Source organism: Phaenicophaeus curvirostris, chromosome 4, assembly GCF_032191515.1.
Source record: "Phaenicophaeus curvirostris isolate KB17595 chromosome 4, BPBGC_Pcur_1.0, whole genome shotgun sequence".
NCBI lineage: Eukaryota > Metazoa > Chordata > Aves > Cuculiformes > Cuculidae > Phaenicophaeus > Phaenicophaeus curvirostris.
This window is the reverse complement of record NC_091395.1, coordinates 70,996,689-71,020,712: the sequence shown is the minus strand read 5'-3', so window position 1 is coordinate 71,020,712 and position 24,024 is coordinate 70,996,689. Positions and strand designations below refer to the sequence as shown.

Below are 24,024 nucleotides of genomic sequence, written 5' to 3'. Positions count from 1 at the left end.
TGAGGATATTGTTCTCATCAAAACGTGATTGATAGGCTTAGGTTTGTTAGGTCCTGCTGAAGCTCACCAGAGGAGAGCAAACAATGTTGAACCTATAGCTGCCTGGACTTTAGGGTAAGTTGAGAGGCTGATTGTCTTTGCCTGTCCCACTGGACGGGAAGCTTCTTATGCCTGTGTATCTGGTGGTCTTACCTCAAGTGATGTGCAGGATAAAGGCATTCTGTCGTCAGTGAATGTCTGGAACTGCAAACATATCTGCACACCACGAGGAATTTGCAGGTAAGATACTGCCTCTGTGTTCCTGGAGATTGATTTGTTCTCCATGGAGTCTTTTAGCTCAGCTAGAGCTGCGTTCCTCTTCAAGAATGAATAGACTGTCACGACAGCAGACTGATAGTATGTAGGCACAGAAGAAACAAGCTTCTGCTTTGTTTGATACGACTGTGTTCTACCGGTCTTCTCTCCAAACGCCTCAAACGGCTCTGTGGATTTAACCTGTGTGATTAGGTGAAGCAGAAGTGAAAACGCAAACCTAGAGAGAAACCTAAAAATCTAGGTAACTTAAAATCTAGGAGCGAGACTTAATTCTAAAATAGTCATTACAAATAAGCTATGTGACGCTGTTCAGGAACATTGGATTAGTAAACATTTAATACTCCGGGTGTCAGTAATACGTGATTGCTGATTGCATCAGTACAAATTCATATGAATGTTTAGAGAAATCTTACATTTGAGTAAGCAAAGCTCTATGACATTAAAGTTAAAAGTTGATGAAGTACTTCTTTTAACAATCCTACCACTGTACATTTAGGAATCTTCCTTGTTAAGACATGTGGTCCAAAAATGGCTTGTAAGCAAACACACAAATATGACTTAATTTATCAAAACTAGTTTGTATTCTTAACACTTTGATTTTAAATAGGTAAATAACACTCAGCATAATGCGTGTGTGTATTCTTTTTTTCACTGTCATGCAGAACACAGACAAGCTGACTACCGAAATGGAAGCTTTATGGCAAAAGTTGTCTTTTGTCTAGAGCTATTATTTTGTCCATCTCCTATGACTTGCTGTTCCCACGTGAGAGAGGTTTGAGAACTACATCTGAAAATGCTCCCGAACTGGCACAACTTATTTCAAAGTGCCAGTATGTTAACTCGTGCCTGTTTTGAGTTACCTTCAAGTGCTAAATTACAGATAAGCAACTGAGAAACTCCTCTTAATGTGTTTTGGCTGATCTTAGTGTAGGATTGGCAGCTTTCACTAGAGTAGTATAGTGAATGCCTGGATGTGCTCATCTGAATTTCAAAGTGCTGTAATTCCTGAACAGCCTTACATCTGCATTTTGTCTCTAGGATCTTTGGGAATTAGAATTATGTAAATGTGAAATAGTCAAGATAAACGCAGAATAACAAACTTTCTCACTACAAATCATTTGACACTTCAAAAGCTACCAGCATGAAATATGCTGTGGTAGAATGCCTATTATTTTCAGTGTTTTAGACAAAATACATTACCTGTAGTGTATCATAACAGAGTTAAGTTATTACAAAATACTTAGTCAGGAAGGGTAGTGGTTCAAGAAAAAAAAATCATTTCAAGAATTTATCCAAAGGGAGAATGGTGTTATTCCCTGTAGATTACTCAGGTGTAGAAGAGGTTTGGTCTCAGTTATGCCTCTCATGCCTGGCAGGAAGAATGAAAAATAAGGAAAATTTCTTCAGAGTGTAAATGTTACTTTAACACTTTCTCTCGTTACTGTATGAGATGACAGGAGTTCACTTTTTATGGATGTGTGTGGCTGCTAATACAGACTGATCCTGCTTGGACCAAAGTTGCAGAGCTTGTGCTCAGCTGACAAGGGATTAGTTGCCTTTCCTCTACCAGAAGAGGCTGTGACAGAAAATGGCTATGGTACAGCTGAGGCCAGAGCCATTTTTTTTTTTTTTTTTCCCTGCCAATGATACATCTTAAGCTCTAGAGGCTTTCTCGCACTACTCTAGCGTAGTCGTTTATTACTGTACTTAGCATGCTATAATGTAGTGCTGGATAAGGTGCAGCCATTTGCTGAGCTACAAAAATTGCTGAGGCAGGAGTAGAGGATGCATTGGGAAAACAGCTTGTTAATAATCAGCCTAAGCACTAGCAGCAGCTGTGGGGCTTTACCAAAATGGTTAATGTGCATGAACAAAAGTAGGCAGGTGGAATGTTGTTCTTCATTTGGCTCAGGCACTGTTGATCCCAGAACATGTCTAGTTTTGGAAAGCTGTTGGAAAAATTGGAGACGTGGAGACTGGAAAATTTAAGGGGGTGGATGCTTTTGTTAGTTAAGAGGGCAAAAATCATATACCAAGGAAATTCATGATCTGGTGCAGAAAGTCTTAGGGAGGAAACAGAACACAGAATTGGAAGTCAGAAAAATTCAAGTTCGGAATCAGGCATGAGGTTTAGAACATGATTTTATCATTAGAACCAGTTGCCAGAAGTACCAACATTTCCTGTTAGACATCTGTTAGAAGAATGTTTTGTCCATGTGCGTTACTGGAGTCTTTAAAAAATAACCAGGTAAAATTAAAAGGTCTGTGTTCATGGAAGATGCTCTCACGTGAAAGTTGGACTGTATTCATCATGGGATACTGTGTTTACTTTGTAGACAAAAACTTTTCTGGCTCTGCTGTTGATGAATGTGGTTTGGCTGTCTGTGCTTTTTCCTAAGAACTGGCTTTGCAGCTGGTTTTTGAGTGGGACGTTCCATCAATTACTGTTTTTCTCTGTAATCCTTTTAATGTGTGTAGCGTTATAACACTTAATAGTAGCTTAATGAACTTCAGGCAACATTACTTCATGAGTAGAGAGTATGAGACCTCTTAATGTTAATTTGTGCCTCCTTTTAACTGTGCTTCAGTAACTGTGATGTTGTCGTATTGTCACTACCAGTGCCAATTTTTCTTAATTTTTTTCCATTCGATCTTGGTGCATTTGCTCTGAAGGATTTTTCTTGCAACCAGCAACCTTTTACTCCTTTCCTTGTGTAAGGAAGAGGAATTGACTGCAAAGGGGAAAGGTGTCTGTTCGTGTTGCCACAGCCATCAAAACCTATTGCCTTGTCCTGCTTTTCACTTGCACCCCTTTTATAATTTCCATACATGTTTCCAAGTAGACAGTTTTACTGTGGTGTTTTTCACCTTTTCCCCACTGCAGAAGTACTCTAACCTCTTCTTCCACAAATGGTTCTGTTGTCTACCTCATAGCTCGTGTCTGCCTTCTTCTCAAGTTGTGTAATGGTAATCGTGGCATCTAGGTGATCGCTGGTCTTGCTGTGTATTCATCACAGAGGAAATTTATATGAATTAATATATTAATATCGAAAACTAATTTGACCTCATTCTTTGTATCTATTCATTATTGCACTATTTCAGCTCTACAGAACTAAATTACATTACGTTGCAAGTTAAGGATATATAGCTCAGTACGTGAGTAGTCATTGAAAGCTTCACACAGCTTTTTTTAAAGTTGTTTTAGAGTGGTCTAAGTAAGTGTTTATTGTATTTCATACACAAGTAGTTTAAATAAATCCTCACTATGTTACTGAATGCTGAAGTGCATCAGCAAAGCTGTTTTTAACATGAAGGCGGTGCTCTTATGCATGTAATAGGTATAGATCGTCAATCTTATTAAAACTGTCACTGGTACGTTCTCTTGGCAGCAAGCCACTGATAGCTTGAGGGATACTGGCCTATTTTCAGTTTCATAGTGATGCTAGTAAGCAAGTAAAAATAGACAATTTGTGTGTTTAAAAGAATAAACAGTATCTTGTGATATTATGAATCATCTATTTCATACAACAAACAACCTATTTTCTGACTGTCTTTTTGTTCCACCAGGGAGGCTTATTTTTCTCCAGAATGCTACCTTTTTCCACCTGAATCAAATCTTTTTTTTTTTTTTTTAATCTTGTCATAAGCCTGAGTCTTCCTTCTGGTTGAATCATCTTGTTTTGAGGATGGCTCATGGGGGATTTGAGAATATCAAGTATTTCTTGTTTTAGTACTTGCTTCTGTTTGATTTTTGAGGCTTGTTCAAGATTCATATCATGTGTGAAATATTCTGGATTTTCTTTTAATACATAAAAGTTCGTGTGACTTATAAGGGATTTTGTTGTGCATTCCTTCTGACAGCTTTCCAGACTTGTGGCTGGAGATGTCATAAAATAAAAGTACTTCATGTGCAGAGCGGAGACAGATGGAGAGGAATACTATTGACCTGACTGCTCCACATCTGAAAATACAAATTTAAATGTAGCAAAAGCTATATAGCTGCTAGGGAATTGATGCTGCTTTTCTTTGTAAGCTGTTTTTTACATAGGATCAAAGGCAAAGTTGGTCTTCTGTTGTATCTGGTGCCAGAATATATGAGCAGTTTTCTTGGTGAGTTTACAGAGCCACGCGTCTAGATATGGAACTCTGTATTGGAGATACATTCGGGGTTTATATTTGGGAATGGACTCATCAAAACACTGACACGTATTGGAAACAAGATCATTACTAACTTTTTTAAAGCAATTTGTAGTGAAGTTTACCTGCTGTGAAACAGAAACTCTACCTTTAATAATAATCTACATGTTGCTGTCCTTTGTGAAACTAATGAATGATTGTCATTTAGCCAAAGAATTTTTGTTTGCTTGAGGTGTAGTTATGATGTAAAGATCTTTCACTTGAGTTGGATGAAGGCTTCAACACGTGTCCTGATGTCTAAGTAGAAAGTCAGCTTTCTGAAGTCATCCCACTCTTAAATTGCCATTTTTGGAGAGGTCACTTCTAGTATGTGACTGAAAAAGAACTCCTGGTTGGAGTTTCTGTTGTTGAGCTTTGATATCTTACTGTGATTGCTGAGATGTGGGTAGTTCCTAATGGAGCAAATGGTTTGCTTGAAGTCTTTTGGAATAAAGAATTCTGAGCAAGTACTTGAGCATATTATGAGTAGTTACCCAAATCCTCCCAACAAAGAAAGGCAAACCAGTTAGATATCCATTATTTTTAGCAAGAGTCTGCTTTTTCTTTGTATTTACCTAATTTCTGTAAATATGTGGAACTACTGCTGCTTTTTTTTTTTTTTTTCAATTCACTGCTGAATTCTCTTAACTGTGAGGGACCTTAAAGTTGCAAACTTTGTTAAAGTTCAGGCTGGACATCAGAAAAAAATTTTTCACGGAAAGGTTCCCTAGGCACTGGAATAGGCTGCCCAGGGACGTGGTTGAGTCACCTTCCCTGGAGGTGTTTAAAGGACGGATAGATGAGGTGCTGAGGGGCATGATTTCGTATTTGATAGGAATGGTTGGACTCGATTATCTGGTGGGTCTCTTCCAACCTAGTGATTCTGTGATTATTCTTCGTATAACCTTCACTGTATTTTTGGGAATCGCTTTTCTTCCCTTCTGTAGCACAACTATGTGAATTCATGAAATTCGGGGGCCTATTTTCATTTTCCTTGAAATCAGTATTTAAAGTAGTGATTATCTTTCATAGAATCATAGAATAACCAGGTTGGAAGAGACCCACCGGATCATCGAGTCCAACCATTCCTATCAAACACTAAACCATGCCCCTTAGCACCTTGTCCACCCGTGCCTTAAACACCTCCAGGGAAGGTGACTCAACCACCTCCCTGGGCAGCCTGTTCCAGTGCCCAATGACCCTTTCTGTGAAGAATTTTTTCATAATGTCCAGCCTGAACCTCCCCTGGCAGAGCTTGAGGCCATTCCCTCTTGTCCTGTCCCCCGTCACTTGGGAGAAGAGGCCAGCACCCTCCTCTCTACAACCTCCTTTCAGGTAGTTGTAGAGAGCAATGAGGTCTCCCCTCAGCCTCCTCTTCTCCAGGCTAAACACCCCCAGCTCTCTCAGCCGCTTCTCATAAGGCCTGTTCTCCAGCCCCCTCACCAGCTTTGTTGCTCTTCTCTGGACTCGCTCCAGAGCCTCAACATCCTTCTTGTGGTGAGGGGCCCAGAACTGAACACAGGATTCGAGGAGCGGTCTCACCAGTGCCGAGTACAGAGGGAGAATAACCTCCCTGGACCTGCCGGTCATGCCGTTTCTGATCCAAGCCAAGATGCCATTGGCCTTCTTGGCCACCTGGGCCACTGCTGGCTCATGTTCAGTCGCTGTCAACCAACACCCCCAGGTCCCTCTCCTCCAGGCAGCTTTCTAGACAGACTTCTCCCAGTCTGTAGCACTGCACAGGGTTGTTGTGCCCCAAGTGCAGGACCCGGCATCTGGCCTTGTTAAACCTCATGCCGTTGGACTCTGCCCAGCGGTCCAGCCTGTTCAGATCCCTTTGCAGAGCCTCCCTACCCTCCAGCAGATCAACACTTCCACCCAGCTTAGTGTCGTCCGCAAACTTGCTAAGGGTGCAGCTTTCATTACAGAGCAGTTATTTCATGACTTCGAGAACTCACGTAGCCTGGCTTGCTCAGGTTTGTACTGTAGCTGATCTAAGCTGCATTCTGAATTGCCTCCTATGCGCAGAAAACCTTCAGCAGATATTTCGAGCACTGACGCTTTGATACGTAAGTAAGGAGTTTGCTACAGCCTTTCCCTCCAGTGAGGGCATGTGCTGGAGTCCCTTGGACATAGGACACTGATAAGGGGAGAAATATAGCAAAAGGCGAGATCCACTGGAAATTCTGTCTCTGTCAACAACTGCTCACATTGACCAGAGTCCAAAAGCCATTCAAAGGAGGGGATGTGCATATACACGCTTGGGATATTCTTACTAAGAACCCATCTCAGAAAATGGAAATGCTGTATGGGGATATAGCTCATGCTGGCCAGGGTATGTATTTAGTAATAATTGTCATAAAGGAGTCCTCATTCTTCATAGTATTTTCTGTCTTAATAATTGAAGTTCTGTGCAGAATCATAGGCTTGGTAACCTCCCTCCCTGGAGGCACTTGGAGCTTAAAAAGCAGCTGTGCTATTTTAAAAGCTATATATATGTAAATCAGGCAGAGCACAGGGTGATGGATAGATGTCTTTGTTTAAATAAGTCTCTCTAAATTCACTTAAGTGTCTTCAGCCTTTATGTGCAGTTTTCTCTTAAATGTTTTCCTCTAAAATTTGAACTGTTGTAATGGAATTAAATAGTCCTTTTATGGTAAAGTTCATCTAGTGCTTAAATAGTTACCCCTTATCAGGTCAGTGACTTGAACAGGAAGGAAGGTTGGTTCAGTCTAGTCCAGTAGGGTTTTTTTTCAACAGAAGTGGTAAAATCCAGGTGGTGCTTCTTGCACTAGAAGGAACAAAAATGCTTATGCTCTGTTCCCCCTCTTCAGTGTTTAAATAATTGTCAGTAATACTTATGGGCAGAGCTCTTATCCTTGAGTTATTGGAAACTGGTTTTCAGTACAATTGTTGAAGCCTAACTAAATGCAAGTTTTGATGTTAATCAGTTTGTATACCCGGTGCCTGTTATTCCGCATTTGTAAGCAAGTTAAGGCAAGGTAATTTAGGTAAAATTTTCATGGTGATGCACAGGAGACTGGAAAGTCTCTGTGAAAAGTTGCAGTTTACTAACAATACTGAAATAATCTGTGTGCAGCGCAGGGTTCTCCTGTGCTTCTGCAGTGCTGGAAGTAAATATTGCCATCACTTTTACAGTGTGAAAACTGAAATTGTGAAATTATATAGGACTATACGGTGTTGCAAAACGTGACAATTAAAAACTTTACAATTGCTCCTTCATTTCTATGCAGGTCACAAAGTATTTGCTATGATGCTGAATGCTTGTGTCAGTTGGAGGGGGAGTGTGCAGCAACAGATTTCTTGCTTCAGCTTTTTCTCCACCTGCAAAACCAGTGGTGATATTTCTCTGAAACTGCACATTTACATTTACTCTATTTTATATGTAAACAAATTATGTAAGTGACGCTCTTCATAACAGCATATTAAATCTCAATGCTGTTTTTGGAACTGAAGGGCAATGTTTCTGTATGGTCTACAGCCTGTGCAGCTCCTGATTGCTGAATACATTCAGGAAACTCTTCAGGATTGGGTTCTTAATGGGGATTTTCTGACTGGAACATGAGATGCTTAAAACTGGGAACACCATGAACCTGTTTCTTTCCATACAACAGGTGGCAGACAAGTAGTTCTGCAGTACTGGTATGCAGAGAGGAGGTGAGCTGGTTTTGATAAAGCCAAATAGTCCTCTGATTGCTTCTTTGTAGTTCTATTTCATTAGTCCTGTCTAATGAAACACACCATGGAGAAGCATCCAGAGTAGGCACCACAAAAAAAAAGGAAGACAGGAAGGCATGATCAGATTAAAATAACTTGGGTGACACGAGAATGTCGTGAGTTTTTTAGGATTTATTGCCCAACTGTATTTTAGGATTTTTTTTTTTTTTATCAATATGCACAGCTAAGACTTCTGGCTGCTTTTTGTCAAATGCAAAAGCTTTTTTTTTCCCCTGCAAAGGGTTTTTTGAATGCTTTTTTTTCCCCATGTATTGTTTCTTAACTTTCTATCTAGTCAGCAGAGAAGAAAATCCTATTTATTGCTGCAATTTAAATGTGATTGTTGGTTTTGAAAGAAACTCTTTTAATTAAAAATGTTCTTCTCTGTTTTCTGGATACATACTGTCTATTTAATAGAACCGACTGCCACGCTGTGACTTCTTTTGGCAACTGTGAATCTAATTAGAATTTCTGTATCAAATAGAACCTTTTTATTTTAAATTTGCAAAAGGAATGTAGGAATATTCTTTTTATTTGAGTGTTGTCTGCCTCAGTAGCAACTATGATCTTTTTGCTCATAGTTGGGGGTTGCTATGCTACAACCTGATTGATAAATGCATATAGTTGGGATTCTCTCATCAGCTCATTGACTTAAAACAAATGCTGCCCTTGTGCTTATTTAAAAAATAATTATTTTCTTTTGTGATGAAACTTAAACTATAAAAAGCTAGCAAATGAGATGAAACCGGTGATTTGTAATCTGCCTTGCACATCCAGTCCTTTTTTTAATGTAGAAGAAAATGCTTTTGATTTAACTTGGTATAGAATCAAATGCAGTTCATTAAGAGGACGCATAATTAAAGCTTGAGGAGATGTATGGAGATGTTACTGTTTTTAACTCAAATTGAATTGTCTTCCTATTCAGCAAATATGTGGAAAAATACCCAAGCAACATAATGAATATGGTTGCGTTACATGACAAATTACTTACACACAGGACTTACGTGGACAAGAGGTTTTTATGCGGTCACCTTATCACGCACAGGGGGAATAATGCAGTTCTCTCTTCCACTTGAGAATGTCATCATAAAACCTTTGGATTACCAAAAAAGGAAGATTGCTCTCACGTTCTTAGAAAACTGTGGGGTTATTTTGTTGTTTGGTTTGGTGTTTTGTTTTTTTTAAAAAAGGCCCTTTTGTGTGATGGATGGGCATTCTTTCAGTCTCTTTGCCAACACATTGATGAAGTAGATTATTTTTGTTATCTTTAAGGGGCTGGGAGGAGTCACTGCAAGTCCAATCTTAATTTTGTTCTGTAAACTTTTAACTGCTTTAGTTCTGAGCTTAGTCTGACTTGCCTGGGTTTGATACCATGAGAGCCGTATGAGTCCCTTTATTCTTTTGATGGTGCAATGGTTTACTGCCATGAGCATACAATCTTTAAAATCTTTTGTTTCAAACTCACATTCAAGTCATAAGAGAGAGAGCTTTAGTAAAAGCTGCAACTTGTGCTGCGCTTCAGAAAAGGAAAGTATAAATTCTAAAACTAAGTATATTCAGCTGTGCTAACAGCTGAATTATGTTATAGGGTGATTCTGTTCACTAGAGCCACTGTAATATTTCTGACGGTCAGCATTTCAGTTGTAAAGTTTTCAGCATTTTCCTGTGAAATCTACATAAAAATTAACTTGTTCAAAATTAGAGTGTATATAAGCCAATACTTTAGGACTGGATTTCTGTTACTGAATTATGGTTTCCTGCAGTGTATTTTCTTCCTTCGTAGATCTTGCGTTGTATTCAGTCACGGTTGCCTTGACTGGTAGCTGCTGGTAACTACCAAGTGGCACAGGCCTACTACAGCTTTACTAACAGCAACTTTGATACAAGATCACTGTTTTTTCCTTCAAAAACATCTGTTTGTGATAAGCGCTTGAGGAAGCTTGTAGCCCACCACTTGCTTAACTGTTTTTAGTATAGTAACTTTGTTTTATCACCTGGGTGTGAGATGCTGTAAACAGAACTACTGTAAGGAATTGAAGGTCTGGAGAGAAAACATGTTGGAGACTTAACACCGTTGTAGGACTTTGCTTAAAACCTGATAATTACAGGTAGCTTGGTGAAGTAGATTCAGACTATCCTGTTTTCTGTAGTTCTTGCTCACTTTAGCAATTGTTATGCCACTTTCATGGTCCAGTTGACTTAGTAGGCCAAGCTTTAAGGAAATCCTGGAGGTGTGAATGACATTGAAGGGATAATGGCATCTGGTGATTTTCTGGTTTAAGCTCCTAGGTTTAATCTGTACTCTTTCTTTTTTTTCTAGTTCTGTTGTGTAAATACACTCAGAAAAATATTGTCACTATCTCACTATCAGAATATTGCAGTGTGTGGAAATGCAGTCTTCAAAATATACTGTAATGTCTTCTTGAAAAGTACTGTTGTAAAAACCAGAAGTCTCTGGAACAGCCTTCTATATGTCTATTCCAGTTCCATTTAAGAGTGGATTGCTGTGTAGAGTATCAGTGCAGTTTAACAAGTCCTGCTTTCCTTTTTATTTTTGAAGGACTTGGTAAATATTGAGATGTTTTTGACTGCTAAAGAAGTGGAAGAGTCATTGGAAAGACAAGAGACTATGACTTGCTTGGCATGGTGTCATGATAACAAATCCAGGCTCAGAAAAATGAAGGTATGAAAATGTAATGTGTTCATGTTTTGCTTAAATTGAGGTTTTCTGAACTGCTTGGATGTTTCATGTGCCCAGTTTGATTTAAATTATAGGTCTTGAATGAGGTTGTGTATAAAAGTAAGGGCACTAAGTAAAATAACTCTTCTTTTAACAAGGTGCAGGTAGTTGGAGCTCAACTAGCTCATGCAAATGCCAAACCTTAAACTCAGTGATAGGCCATCTTCTGAATGCAATTGTTGTCTCAGCAAACAATGCTTAAAGAAAATAATAGTAAGTTGTGTGTGATTTACAAATGTCTAAATGCATAAGTATGTTACATCTTGATGCGTGTGAACTTAGATTTATGACTCACTGCATCCAGCTGAGATTATACTTTCATATGTAAACTGAGTTATCTTAAAAGTGAGGTTACCTGGTAAACCTGTGTCCTCAGGCTTAACACTAAGGGAAATGTCATGCAAAATTTGAAGTGGTGTATATAAGAAAATAAAACTTGAGTAAGGAACTAACTTTCTGTGAGGAATTACTGTTGAAATGGTTTTTTCCCAAAAATAAAAGCTGAGTTTAATCAAGTAATAAACACAGGAAGTCTTTGTCTAGGCATTGAACACCATGACCTGAACATGATATATACTCATTCATTGTCTCTTAAATCCTGCATTTCAAAACATGCTGTGATCTTTTACAGGGCTTGCAGAGATCTGTTTTTAGCTGATATTAACCAAATTCCCTGCCTCCCTCAAAAATGTACAAAAATCTATTTCTGCAGGCCCTACGCTTTTTTTAACAAACAAAACCCAAAGCTAAGGCTGCAAGAGATCAGAGTTGAAAGAAGAGAAATCAAAATTACTGTGCTGCCTTTCAAAACACAAATAAACGCTTCTTCTGTTTCTGGTTGCTTAGCTACTCATCAATGTTAACATTCTAAAAATCCCAGCCACCACCTTAATGCAAGCCTCATCTAAAATTTAAACTGTGTTGACCTAGGGGAGCACACAGTCCTGTGACGTTTACAGATGTGAGGTATCTGAACTCTTGTGAATGGCTGCTGTGGGATTGTTTGAAGGTATACAACCTTGAAAAGTATGCATCATCCGATTGTTGAGGACACTTTCAGTTACCTTTGTCTGCAGAACCTGTACAGCCACTGGCTTGCAGCTTACTTGAAGATTCATAAAAAAACAAAACACTAACTGTGAAGATTGTTTTGGGATGTAGGTGTTTGCCTGTTGAAACATCTTAACAAAATACTAAGCCCTAGGATTTAGTATCATTAACAATTAAAAACTTTGATCAATTTTTTCTTTTTTTTTTTCAGTAGAAACAAACTTAGCTAAGTTTCTAAATGAGACAAGTGTGTAGATTTGAATAATAGGGTATTTGAAAATACTCTTATTCAAAAGTTTCAAGTAGAGAAGAAATTTTTATTCTCTGCTATAAACACGGGCTTGAGTACAGAAAAATGCATAGTTGGAAAATAAATTTTCTGTTCCACAAGCTTGTATATTTTAACGTACGGCAGAATGCATCATTTTTATGTTCCAATGGCTTGCATTTCAAATGTTAAAATAAGCAACTGCTGTGTGTGCGTCAGTCACTCCAGGCCGTTCACCGATAAAAAGTAGGAATTGCCCAAATTCCTACTGGAGTCACTGAGGAATTTTGATATTGCTGTGCTGATGGACAATAAACAAAAGGCAACTATTCATTAGAAGCATGGGGGAAGGAAAAAAATGTTAGCCAAACGAAGCAGGGTAACTCAAGGAATCGTTCTTTTCAAGATTCAGAGGACTTTCAGTTTTCATTGTTTTCATAAGCTAATAAAGCAGTTGACTGTGTCCCTATGAAGAAGCATTGTGACCTGTTCTTTTTTTTGGAGGGGGGAGAATCTTTTTCTTTGTAATTCCACATATTCGAAGTTTTTTTATAGATTTTGTGAACTGGTGATGGAATTTGATTTAAAGGGACACTGTCAACTTCATTAGGCTTCAAATTTTACCTTTTTCCAAAAACAGGTAAATGCCACTTGGTTTTCTTGTTTGAGACTTGTTTCCAGCATGGCTTTTAGATGTTTGACAAGAGGAGCGGGATAGAAGTTTGAAGAAAGGGAGGGAGGGGATTGCAGCAACTTAAACTCTCTGCTGGTTTTGGTAGTATTGGGGATTCTCAAAGTGGTATTCAAAGACTGATTTCTTCTTTGCAGTCTTCTGGGTAGACCTCTCTTGTCTAAATTATCACATAGCCCCAAACTTCTGTTGAATCTACTACTTCCAATTTTAAAAAACATACAGAGAAGCTCCCTGTTACTCTCACTTGCATCTCAGGTGCTTTCAGTCATTAGGAAAAAGTTCATCTCTGCTATATACTGAAGCTTCGAAGGAGGCAAGAGGAGAGGTTTTTGTTTGCTTTTAGGGAATTCTGTGCTGATGTCTTGTCCCTAAAGTCAGCATTTCAACTTGTTTTGCATGAATGCCTAAAAGCAAGCAAACAAGGTTGCATGTTATTAACACTTTCTTTTTTGTTGTGCATACATAGTACTTAAACACACTGCGCAGTGCAGTTTTGCCACCATCTAAGACCCTGTCTTGTCTTTCATCTCAGAGCTGTCTGGAGTTCAGCCTAAGGATTCAGGAGTTCATTGAACTTATTCGACAGAACAAGAGACTGGATGCTGTGAGGTATGAAATTAAGATGCTTATCAAACAATTTTCTTAGCAGGATGGTATTAGGCTTCATTAGAAACATGTGACTGTTACTGCCTTGCTGCTGTAAAGGATCTTGCTGCTGTTGTGATCAGTCTTTGGATTTAAGCTGGAGTTGATTTGATTTTGGGGTTTGTTTTTTTTTAAAGGCATTTAAAGGTGTCATTCCATGATGCCAGTTTTTAAAAATTTAATGTTGTTGCTCAGACTCTGCGTTGTCATTTTTCCAAATCAGTGCTTAGAAAATTAATCTGTTTTATAAAGTAATAGTATTTTCTGGTGGTATACCATGCAATGAATATCCTTTCCCTTACCTAATGTTCAAGAGGTAGAGCTAGCTCCTCATAGGAACTCATTGCAGGTTTAATAGCAAAAAATACTGAAAGGTTAATGGAATGCCAATCTAGAGCTGAACTTTTTAATTTTGACTGAATTCTGTTTTACCATCTTCATTAAACTTGTTCTGTAAATTATGCTTTTAGGCCATGTTCATATTTTGTATTGAATGGATAATTTGGAGTTCTATCTTGTCACGTACACGAGAGTGACAAGCTATTATTCTGTAACCCTGACTCCTTTCTCTGGGCTCCACATGAAGAAACCAACTCAATATCCCTTTTCACTTCCTTTGAACTGGAGTCAGACCTGACTTTAACTACAAGACACTCTTTCTGGCAATAATTTTAACATCATCACACAAAGCAATTTATACTTTAAAGTTAATGATCTTGATTCAAGGTGTTGGATTAATGTTCCAGGATAACACAGGAAACCAGCTCTGTTGAAATGAGTGGAATTCTTATACTGGGACTACAGAATGTGTTGATAATATTGATAAGCAGTGATCTTGCCAGCACCATGAAGTCTGGTGCAGGTGACAGAGCTACTGGAGCTTACGTACAGGCAAGGGGGAGAGGAACTCGGAGCAGGTTGTTTTTGTAAGAGTATTTAAACCTGGGGAGAGAGGACTAGTTTTATGGCCAGACTTGAGGCTTTGCTGATACATTCTGATAACACGGCTGCTGTTTCCCATTTCTGAGAAATTTTATGTTAAGGAAGTTGCAACTCTTACTGCCTTTAAAACCATAAAAAGCACTTCAGAAACTGAAACCACCAGGAAGCTTGTGCTTGTGGCAAAGCTGCTTTGTGGACAGAAGAATACAGGGCTGTAGAAAAGATATGAAGCATCATAACATAGGTACATACTGAAAGCTTTTTAGAACATTCCTAACTTTCAGGTGCAGAAAGTCTTCTGCAGGGCCAACCACTTAACTTTTCTTGAATTCAATGGGTGGGAAGGACAATAGAGGAAAAGGTATTGCAAGTATGTGGAGAGGTCAGTCCAATACTAACACTGCCCCTGAAATTACTCACCTTAAATTTTAAGGTAATCTCCACCTGTTATTTCTGATTTCATTTAAATGCTTGCTTTGAGCCAACACATCATTCCTGCTTTGCCCCACCTGTATCATTGTTGTTTTGATCCCAGCCAATGCAAATGTGCAATCTGATAAACCCCAGCTAATTTTAGAGTTGTTAATTTGAAAAATAAACAAACAAAACTCCTCCTACATACTAGCATTGAGATGTGCACTCGCCCCTTTAACAGACTTCTCAAATCCTAGGGAATTGTCAGATACTTATGAACAGGATGAAAGGTACTCAACGACATTATCTGTCTTCTGAAGCCCATGGTGCTTTTTATATCTGACGAATACTGTGCCTTTAGCCTTATTCTCTGCTAAGTTTGCTTCTTTGCCAAATGTGCAGTCATCCTTCTTCACAGTCAGTAGTCCATGCTCTAAAAACTATTTCCTTTGAGCTGGAGCTTCCTTATATAGATTGGAAGCCAGAAGGCAGGCATAGAGCTGAAATAAGGAGATAGAGAACTGGGAAAAAGTAGATAAGGTCATTCTGTGTTTAATGTTGTTGCTGGATATTTGTTTCCCTCTGATCCCTTTTCCACATCGGAACTGGAAGAATTTGCAAGCTGTCAACCTTCAAGAGGACCCAGTGCTCTTGGCATGGAATAATTTGTGCTGTCATAGTCACTGAAGTTTAAAACTTACAACTCCTATCTACATTGCAAAACAGCATCCATATTGAATGTTGTTAGGGGTGAAGCATGTATATTCCATAGACCTACTGAAATTCAGGGGTTTTATGTATATATTTTATACTCAGCTGTTATAGCTTGCCAGTCATAACAATGCTGCTTTACCTTCTTGTAAAATGAAAAGGAGCTGCAAAAGACCTTCAATATCTTAATTCACTCCCTTTTAACAGGATGAGTTTTAATAATTTTATATGTTCCAAGTTCAGCATCTCAATGCTTTACTTAAACAACGTGGCTTAAAAATGTTAGTCTTCACCATTTCACACTCATATGCTCTGAATCAGGCAACATATTTTGGGAAGGTGTAGCATAAATCTCATTGTTTCTAGCAAAGCATTGCAACTTGTGTTTTTATTAGCTTGCTTCTGTTAAGTGCCTGTAGCAGGATTCTTTCAGTATTGTGTCCCTGGTGCAATAAATAGGTCAGGCATCCATTAGGAAGCAGAGAAAGAGGCTGTTTACCAAGTAGTTTCCTGTATGAGAGGAGCTCAGAGAACTGACATTTTGCTGAAACGCAGCTGGTGTTTAAATAAGTTTGAAAGCTTTGCTTACTGCCTGCTGAGAACCTCTAAAGTGACATATTGCTTTTAGGTTAAAATTATACATCTTTTTAAGTGTTTGAATTTCTGTAGCTTTTTACAATGTAAGTACAAACAGACTTCCTTATCAGCAGTCTTGGAAGTGCAAGTTTTAAGAAGGTACAAAACCTACTTTTTTTATTTTGTATTTTGTTGGATACAAAGAGTGAATCTTCAGGCCAAATTGCATCACAAAGATTTTTGCCAAGTATCGGTAGCTCTTCAGTGTGTTTTTTCGTAAAGCTTATACCTATTCCAGTAACAATGAATGACTGATGACACTGATTTCATACTTCTAGGGATCTTACTGATTTCATTCTGGGAAATCTGACAGCTTTCTGCTACGTTGCTCTTCAAGGATGCTAGAGATACACAGACTACAACTTCTTAACTAAAAGCTTAACGAGACACCCTGTGCACTTGGTTTTGGGACATAAAAGGCAAGAGTAAATAAAAATAGCTGATGATGCACAGTTAGGGTAGAGTGACCACAGTCTGTTCTTTCTTACAAGGATGAATAAACATTTTGTTTCTTTGTTTTTTAGGGTGGGGTGGGAGGTGGGGTTGAACAGGTGCATAAAAATAATAATAAAATTGCTGAGTAATGCGAGTATAATTTTGCTAGTAGTACTAATGGTCTCTGAGGCAAAAGCATTCAGACATCATTCAGAAAGAGCAAATCCTTTCTTGGTAACACTGTGTTTGTGTTCAGTTATTGTTAATTCCTAATTAATTTCTTCATTCGTGAATTTAGGCATGTGTAGACATACACATACACACTGTATAGCTGATATATTTTTAACAACTTAATGTGCCTGTATTAGGCAGTAAACTGTAAATCTTCAACTCTTCATAAATACCTTTTTATTCCTGGATTTGCCAAGTGCAATATGTCTGCTGTACCTGCCTGGGCTAGAGGAACAGCTGTTTCAAACAAAAAATGGACTGTGCCCCTACAGAGTTCACAGAATCTTTTGAGGATTTGAAAAAACAAAATTTTCTGCCTATTACTTTGATCTGTCATAAGAATTTTACTAAGTGGTTTCAGTGATGGTCCACTGGTCATGATTTAAAAAAACAATTTTAAAAAACCTTAGCCCCATGCTCAAGCTGCACTGCCTCGTGCTACTGTTGGTAAGAACAGCATAAGTGTTGTAAGGCTCATCTATGCCTCCAAGAGCACATGTGCACAAAGAGATGGAAGTAGCCAAATGCAAAGGGAAGGGGTGAATAATGCCATGAGGGCAAATAAGGTGTTATTTTTATGTCCTGAGTACTCATAGTGCTGTTTCTTGCTTTCCAATCTAAAAAAGACTTAAGAGTACTATGAGTTAATGTACTTGCTTCTCTTCCAAAAGGTATCTTCCTTTATTTTAATTCTCCGTGTTGGCACTTGAAGGATGAAGTTCAGACACTAGCAGGCTTTGTGGGAAAGCTAACTTGTTTTCTTAAGGGACACTGACAGAAGGGAGAGTTGGGAGATGGAGGCTAACAGAAGGTCACTTCAGAAAACCTGATTAGTTCTGGCTGAACCAGCAATGCCCACCACGTTCCAAGATGTTTGATACTTTGCGAACGATGGTGCTGTTGGATTGCTAAGCACTTCTCCTTTGAAGCCTTCCAGTACTTAAAGGGGGCCTACAGGAAAGCTGGGGAGGGACTGTTGATCAGGGAGTGCAGTGACAGGACGAGGGGTCGCAAATTTTAGCTGAAAGAGAGGAAATTCAGGTTAGGTATTGGGAAGAATTTTTTTTTTTTTTTTACTGTGAGTGTGGAGAGGCACTGGAGCAGGTTGCCCAGAGAAGTTGCGGCTGCCCCCCTCCCTGGAGGTGTTGAAGGCCAGGGTGGATGGGGCTGTGACTAACCTGATCCAGTGGAATGTGTTCCTACGAATGGCAGGCAGGTTGCGTTTGGATGATCTTTAAGGTCCCTTCCAACCCAAACCATTCTATGAACAGCTCATGCGCACGTGGTGATTACATATCATACATACACAAAACAAAGTATTAATTCTAGTTGTTCTTGATAGTATTTACCTGTCACATCTCGGGGCCCATCTAGAAGTGAGGTGCTTGTATTATTGAAGTGCTGTCTGTAAGAGCAAATTGCCAAGGCCTGATGGGGAGCAGAACCACAATACGAATGATGCTGGTACAAAACTAAAGGACGCTTCTGTTTTAATATCATAGAAAACAAGTGCACAGTCATTGCAGTTCTTCTAAGATAATTTTTTTTCTCTTCTCCCTCATGCATGCACACACAGTAATTTAGCTAAACTAATAGGTCTGATTTTTTTGCTTTGCCTAAGCTTTCTTTTAAATAGCTATCGCTTTTATCTGCAGCTCTGTGCTAGCAATTATTTTAGCTTTCTTCCAGCATGTCCTAGCTGCCCAGTCTCTTCTATCAGGCCATGGGGGTTTGTATTTCTGCTCTCATAACAGTAATCACCTGGGGAAACAATTTACATTCCTGAATTGCTCACCCAAAATAGGAAGTTGGGTGGAAACAGTCTGTCCTGCATAACTTCCATTGCTTCCTGGCTTGGGTGGGAGAGGAAGTAGGAGTACTAAAACACTGCTGAAGAGACTGTTCTCATGGTATTGATGACCTAAGTGTAGTGAGTGGAACACAACTGGGGAAAAATACTTACCTAGATCTCTCTTTTTTTTTTTTAATTCTGCCCTTTAAAATGAATAATTGAAAAATACTGTATATTCCTAAAAGTAATTTAACTTTAAATAGATTTTAACAAGACTCCTTAAAAGATCTAACACCAGAGTACTTCAGAGATTACTTGCTATCTTCCTCACAATGCAAACCATGGAGAAAATGCTGTGTGGAGAAGAAATTTCTACACTTACACAATGCCAGAAATCCAATACAGCGTTGATTTTGTACTCAGTCTGCTGTGCAGCATCTCTGCGCCGCTGAAGACAGGAGCTTTTAGCAGAAATGCTGAGCTAATCATCTGGTTCAAAGGCTGAAGGTTTTCCTGCACACTTAAACACCAACTTGAGAATTTACGGTCTTGGGAAGACCCAATGGGGAGCCTTCCATACAGGGTTTTGAAGTAGTTGAATATCTTCATATTCTGATGATAATTCTCTGGTTTCTTAGTGTTAATTTCTGGAAAAAACACTGAAGTGTACATTTTTGCTTTAAATACATTTGTATGAATTCTCTCACTTTTTTAAAATATTCAAGTGTATTCTTCTGTGTATCCCTTATAATCAGTATGTATCGAAGTACAAAAACTTGTGCTTAAGTTCTACTTATTTTTTTATTTCCCTGGCAAACAAAATTTGCTCTTAACAAGGTGTTTTCTTCTATATTACCCTGAAATTTCTTGTAGTCTGCACAGAAAGTGGTATTGCTTTCCAGCCTATACCAAAACAAAATCATTTATGCAAAGGTAAACGCACTCTCAATTGTCAGTATAAACGAGGTGGGTATTTGAACACTCTTGATGTTTAATGGTTTGGAATAGCTGATTATCAGGCTGCATTTATATCAGTTGTGAGTGTATGCCAAAGGAGAAAGTGTGATATATTGATCTTCCATAGCAGAGATGTTTCTTCTAATAATCATGGATCTGTTCTTCTAGATGAAGGCAAAATAAGACTTCACGCTACAGTAAAAAGTTCTGAATTCTGAGAAAATACAATGCTTTAAGTTATTCTTGCATTCAGATTTGTGAGATGTTTTTATTAAAGTCCTTTAAATGCATCATCTTTTGGAACTGTCACATGTTAAGAGCAGAATCTAGAGTTTTTCTCTGGAATCTTACATAATTGTGTACGCTTACTTGATTTAGAAACTAGGCTGTCTAATAAAGTTAGAAATTCTGTATTTCAGACACGCAAGGAAGCATTTCAGTCAGGCTGAGGGAAGCCAGCTGGATGAGGTTCGACAAGTGATGGGAATGTTGGCCTTTCCTTCAGACACTCATATCTCCCCCTATAAGGTAACCTTATGTTTGAACTTCAGTGGTACAGCAGAATAATAAAAAACACCTTGCAGATCCTTTTCCTTACATGAAAATGCATTGATCATTTGAAGATCAAATGTTCTTATTTTAGTTTCTGAAGTCTTTAATTTTAATAGCTGCTCCTTGCCTGTACGTTAATCCAGGCAGTATTTGTGTTGTTGCAGTTGGTTCTTAATAGTAACTGAGGGTTTCTCACTGAGCTAGGCTTACCACCAACTCAGCCTTAAAGATCTGTGGGACTAGAAGCATGATATGCAAATGCACAAGAGACGAAAAATGGGGAAGTACAAAGCAAAAATGGAATAGTTTTGTTCAATGTACTAGGCTGTGGCCTTAACATATTAGCATTGGTTCTTCGACTTCTCAATTTGCCATTCTTGTGGTGGCTGGGATGAAGAACCCAACCAGATTTGAATGATCTGAAAACAGCATTTTTTATCCTTAGTGTTCATTATTTGGACTATACAAATAATATAGTTATTAGTATTATAATGTCTACATCTAAATTGGAATCAAGCAAAATTTGTAGGCTGTTACTGCCTCTAGAGATTTCGAGTTTGTTCTATGGTCACGCGCTGGTTCTTTTTACTTTTTTTTTTTTTTTAACTTGGCATTGGAGGCAGAAGGTAGACAAGAGTTGGGCTGGCAGTGAAGACAAGAATCCTGTGAAATGCCAAGCCAATACATGGCAGTGCCAGTGTAAAGGTATCTCTTAAACAATTGATGATGAAATCAGTGGTTCAACAAAACAAACAAACAAAAAAAATCCCCAAGCCAACAACCCACAACATTAATGTGAATTTCTTTGCTAATCCTGGAAGGATCCTGGTATTTTGGATTCTACACTTGATGTAGAATCTGCTTCCTGAGTACATCCTGGAAAACCAACTGCAAGAAATAGCCTTAGCAGGTTTTACATCCCTTTACCAGAACACTTTGTAGTTTTCAGACGAGTGAGACTGGAATCTGCAGTTAGATCGCTTTTGGTAGAGCAAGGAAGATCATTCGTACAGATCTCTTACTGCAGAATCATTTAATTTGGACCCTTGCATGCTAGTGTGCACGATATAAAAACTAAATTTTCTTTGATCTAGGGTCTTATGTTTTTATAAGTTCATGTGCCTAAGTCTAACAAAAAGGAAGTTTGGGCATTGAATATTGTTATGCCGGCTGTTTTAAGTAATACTTGATTTAATCATATTCCTCGTAACGTAGTGTTAAAAGGTACTTTCTAAGCAAGTACATTGATACTGTGCATTAGCGTATATGCTTTTATTTTGTGATGGATTCAGCCTGAGGTTTGTACAATTTACCACTCCCAGGAGCTTTTCCCCTGGGACAATTAGACTGAAAGCAACTTACAGTTGTGTTGTTTTTTAACAGGATCTCTTGGACCCTGCTCGATGGAGAATGCTGATCCAACAGTTTAGATACGATAACTACAGACTACATCAGCTGGGAAACAATTCTGTTTTTACTATAACACTCCAGGCAGGCCTTTCAGCTATAAAAACACCGTATCCTTTAATGCAGATATTACTGTTGAGAGAAAAAAAGCACTGTTGTGGATTTTTTTTGGTTTGTGGGTGCTTTTCAGAAAGCTCAAAGAGGAAATGCAACACATGAATGTTTTTGTTCGTGAGTTGTATAAATGGAGTATGAACAGGTCTCTAAGTTAAGGGGAGATTATAATAAATGGCCTTATGGTTTAAAAATAGCCCAACCTAAAATTTTAAGGTGAAACCTATGTTGAGTTTGCATACTTAGCTGTCTTTCCGTGTGTCTTAATTCAGCGACTATATCTGCAAAAGTTAGTGAGCAGAGTCAGCTTGTTTTGGGTTTTGTTTGTTTGTTTTTAAGGCACTTTGACACATATCTGCCTTGTCTGGTTTTATGTGAATATTCAAATATATCCCTCATCTTTTGAAATTTAGGTGGATTTGCTACACACTGTGCTTTATTGAAAAAGGATGGGTGCTACTGAAGTGTTCCAGATCAGAAACTTCACCTGCAGAGGGTGCCAGACACTGTCACTTTTGTTCCCCTGAAACAAAGCAATGCTTGATTCTTAAACGCATGCTTTAAACTTGGATGAAATGCTCCTGTACCTTCTATAACCCAGGCTCTATTTGCAGCATTTACTGTCTTTTTTTATTCTGATGTGCATCATGAACTGATTGTTGTTGCATTTCGTGGTGGGTGTTCCTTAACGCACTGTTCACAGACAGTGTTATAAAGAGGATGGGAGCTCAAAAAACCCAGACTGCCCTGTGTGTAGTAAATCCCTGAACAAGCTGGCTCAGCCTCTGCCTATGGCACATTGTGCCAACTCCCGACTAGTCTGCAAGATTTCGGGGGATGTAATGAACGAAAACAATCCCCCGATGATGTTACCAAATGGATATGTCTATGGATACAATGTAAGTGTTGAAATCATTGTCTTACTGAAGGCTAACACAGCAGTGGTTGTCATAACTTTCTATATCAAAATAAGAGACTACGAACTCTGTTAGAAAGCCAGAAGTATCTTCTGTGTTAACAGTAGAAAAGTAATTTCTTGCAATACTTCTTTAAAGGACTATACACGTGTGTGACTAAATCGGCCTTTAAAAGAAGCTAATGTCTCAGTTTATGAATTTATAACATAAAATCAAATGGTATGGGAAACATCTTAGATATCAGGAAAAATTTCTTTACTGGAAGGATTCTTGGGCACCAGCACAGGCTGCACCGGGCGGTAGTCAAGTCACCGTCCTTGGGAGTATTTAAAAGACGGGTCGATGAGGTGCTCGGGGATCTGCTTTATTAGTAGACTAGTATGGTTGAACTCAATGATCTCAAAGGTCTTTTCCAACCAAACTAGTCTATGATTCGATATTTCCTGCTGGAGAGAGATAATGTAGAACAGGTAACTTGCAGGCAAAGGTATTTTTACCTCAGATTATAACATCTTTTTTTTACTTATTTTAAAAAATTATTTACAAACCAGTGAAATAAAACTTTGAGTTGCTATTGTGAATATTATCTTTTGATTTCACTCTTTTTCAGTCTCTGCTTTCTATTCGTCAAGATGACAAAGTAACTTGCCCAAGAACCAAAGAAGTCTTCAACTTCTCACAAGCTGAGAAAGTCTATATCATGTAGGTCCATAGAACACCTGATGAAGTGCCGCTGGAGTTTTGACACAGTGTAATTTGGCAAACCCTGCAAGGGCGGGGGCCTTAAAGTGTGGCAAAGAAGCAAAACCTGCCACCTTGGGGATCAGACCTGTCGGTGGCATTATTGTTTCTTGCGACCAAAGATCAATGAGCAACAATAAACACTCTTTAAGGAAAAAAAAAAAAAAGAGAGAGAGAGGAATTATGACTTAAGTTTGTACTTGAATAAAAACAAAAACAGGTTTTGATTGTTAAGGTTTTGTAACATAAGGTCAAAAATTGGACTCTTCTCAAAAGTACTTTCATCTTCTAAAGGATGACTTTCTTTAAAGATGGACACTTGCACTGGGGGAAAAGTTACAACAGATCTGAAATTAAATCCATTTTTCTTCCCTCTTTTTCACAATTGTCCAAGACCCTTTTGTTATCAAAGATTTCAGTACTATCAATATGTTCTCCTTTAAGCTCCTATTTGCCTTCTTTACGATCCTCTCGTGAAGCAATGCTGAACATGAATTGTGTAACTTATTTCCGTGGGAAAATATTGATGTCTTTGACACAAGACTGGCT

General features: G+C 38.5%; 1 protein-coding gene across 4 annotated transcripts in view; it reads left to right on the top strand.

The window, feature by feature from the left end:
- The window catches only part of MAEA (macrophage erythroblast attacher, E3 ubiquitin ligase), a 48,837-nt gene extending 25,221 nt beyond the window's left edge, over positions 1-23,616 (top strand). For all 4 annotated transcript variants that reach the window (XM_069856498.1, XM_069856500.1, XM_069856499.1 and 1 more), the window contains 6 exons: positions 10,790-10,912; positions 13,514-13,590; positions 20,164-20,272; positions 21,680-21,813; positions 22,521-22,716; positions 23,345-23,616. In XM_069856498.1, the coding sequence (XP_069712599.1) occupies positions 10,790-10,912; positions 13,514-13,590; positions 20,164-20,272; positions 21,680-21,813; positions 22,521-22,716; positions 23,345-23,440 (735 nt within the window). In that variant the 3' untranslated portion in view covers positions 23,441-23,616. The remainder of the gene's footprint in view (positions 1-10,789; positions 10,913-13,513; positions 13,591-20,163; positions 20,273-21,679; positions 21,814-22,520; positions 22,717-23,344) is intronic.
- Positions 23,617-24,024: the final 408 nt, after the last annotated feature.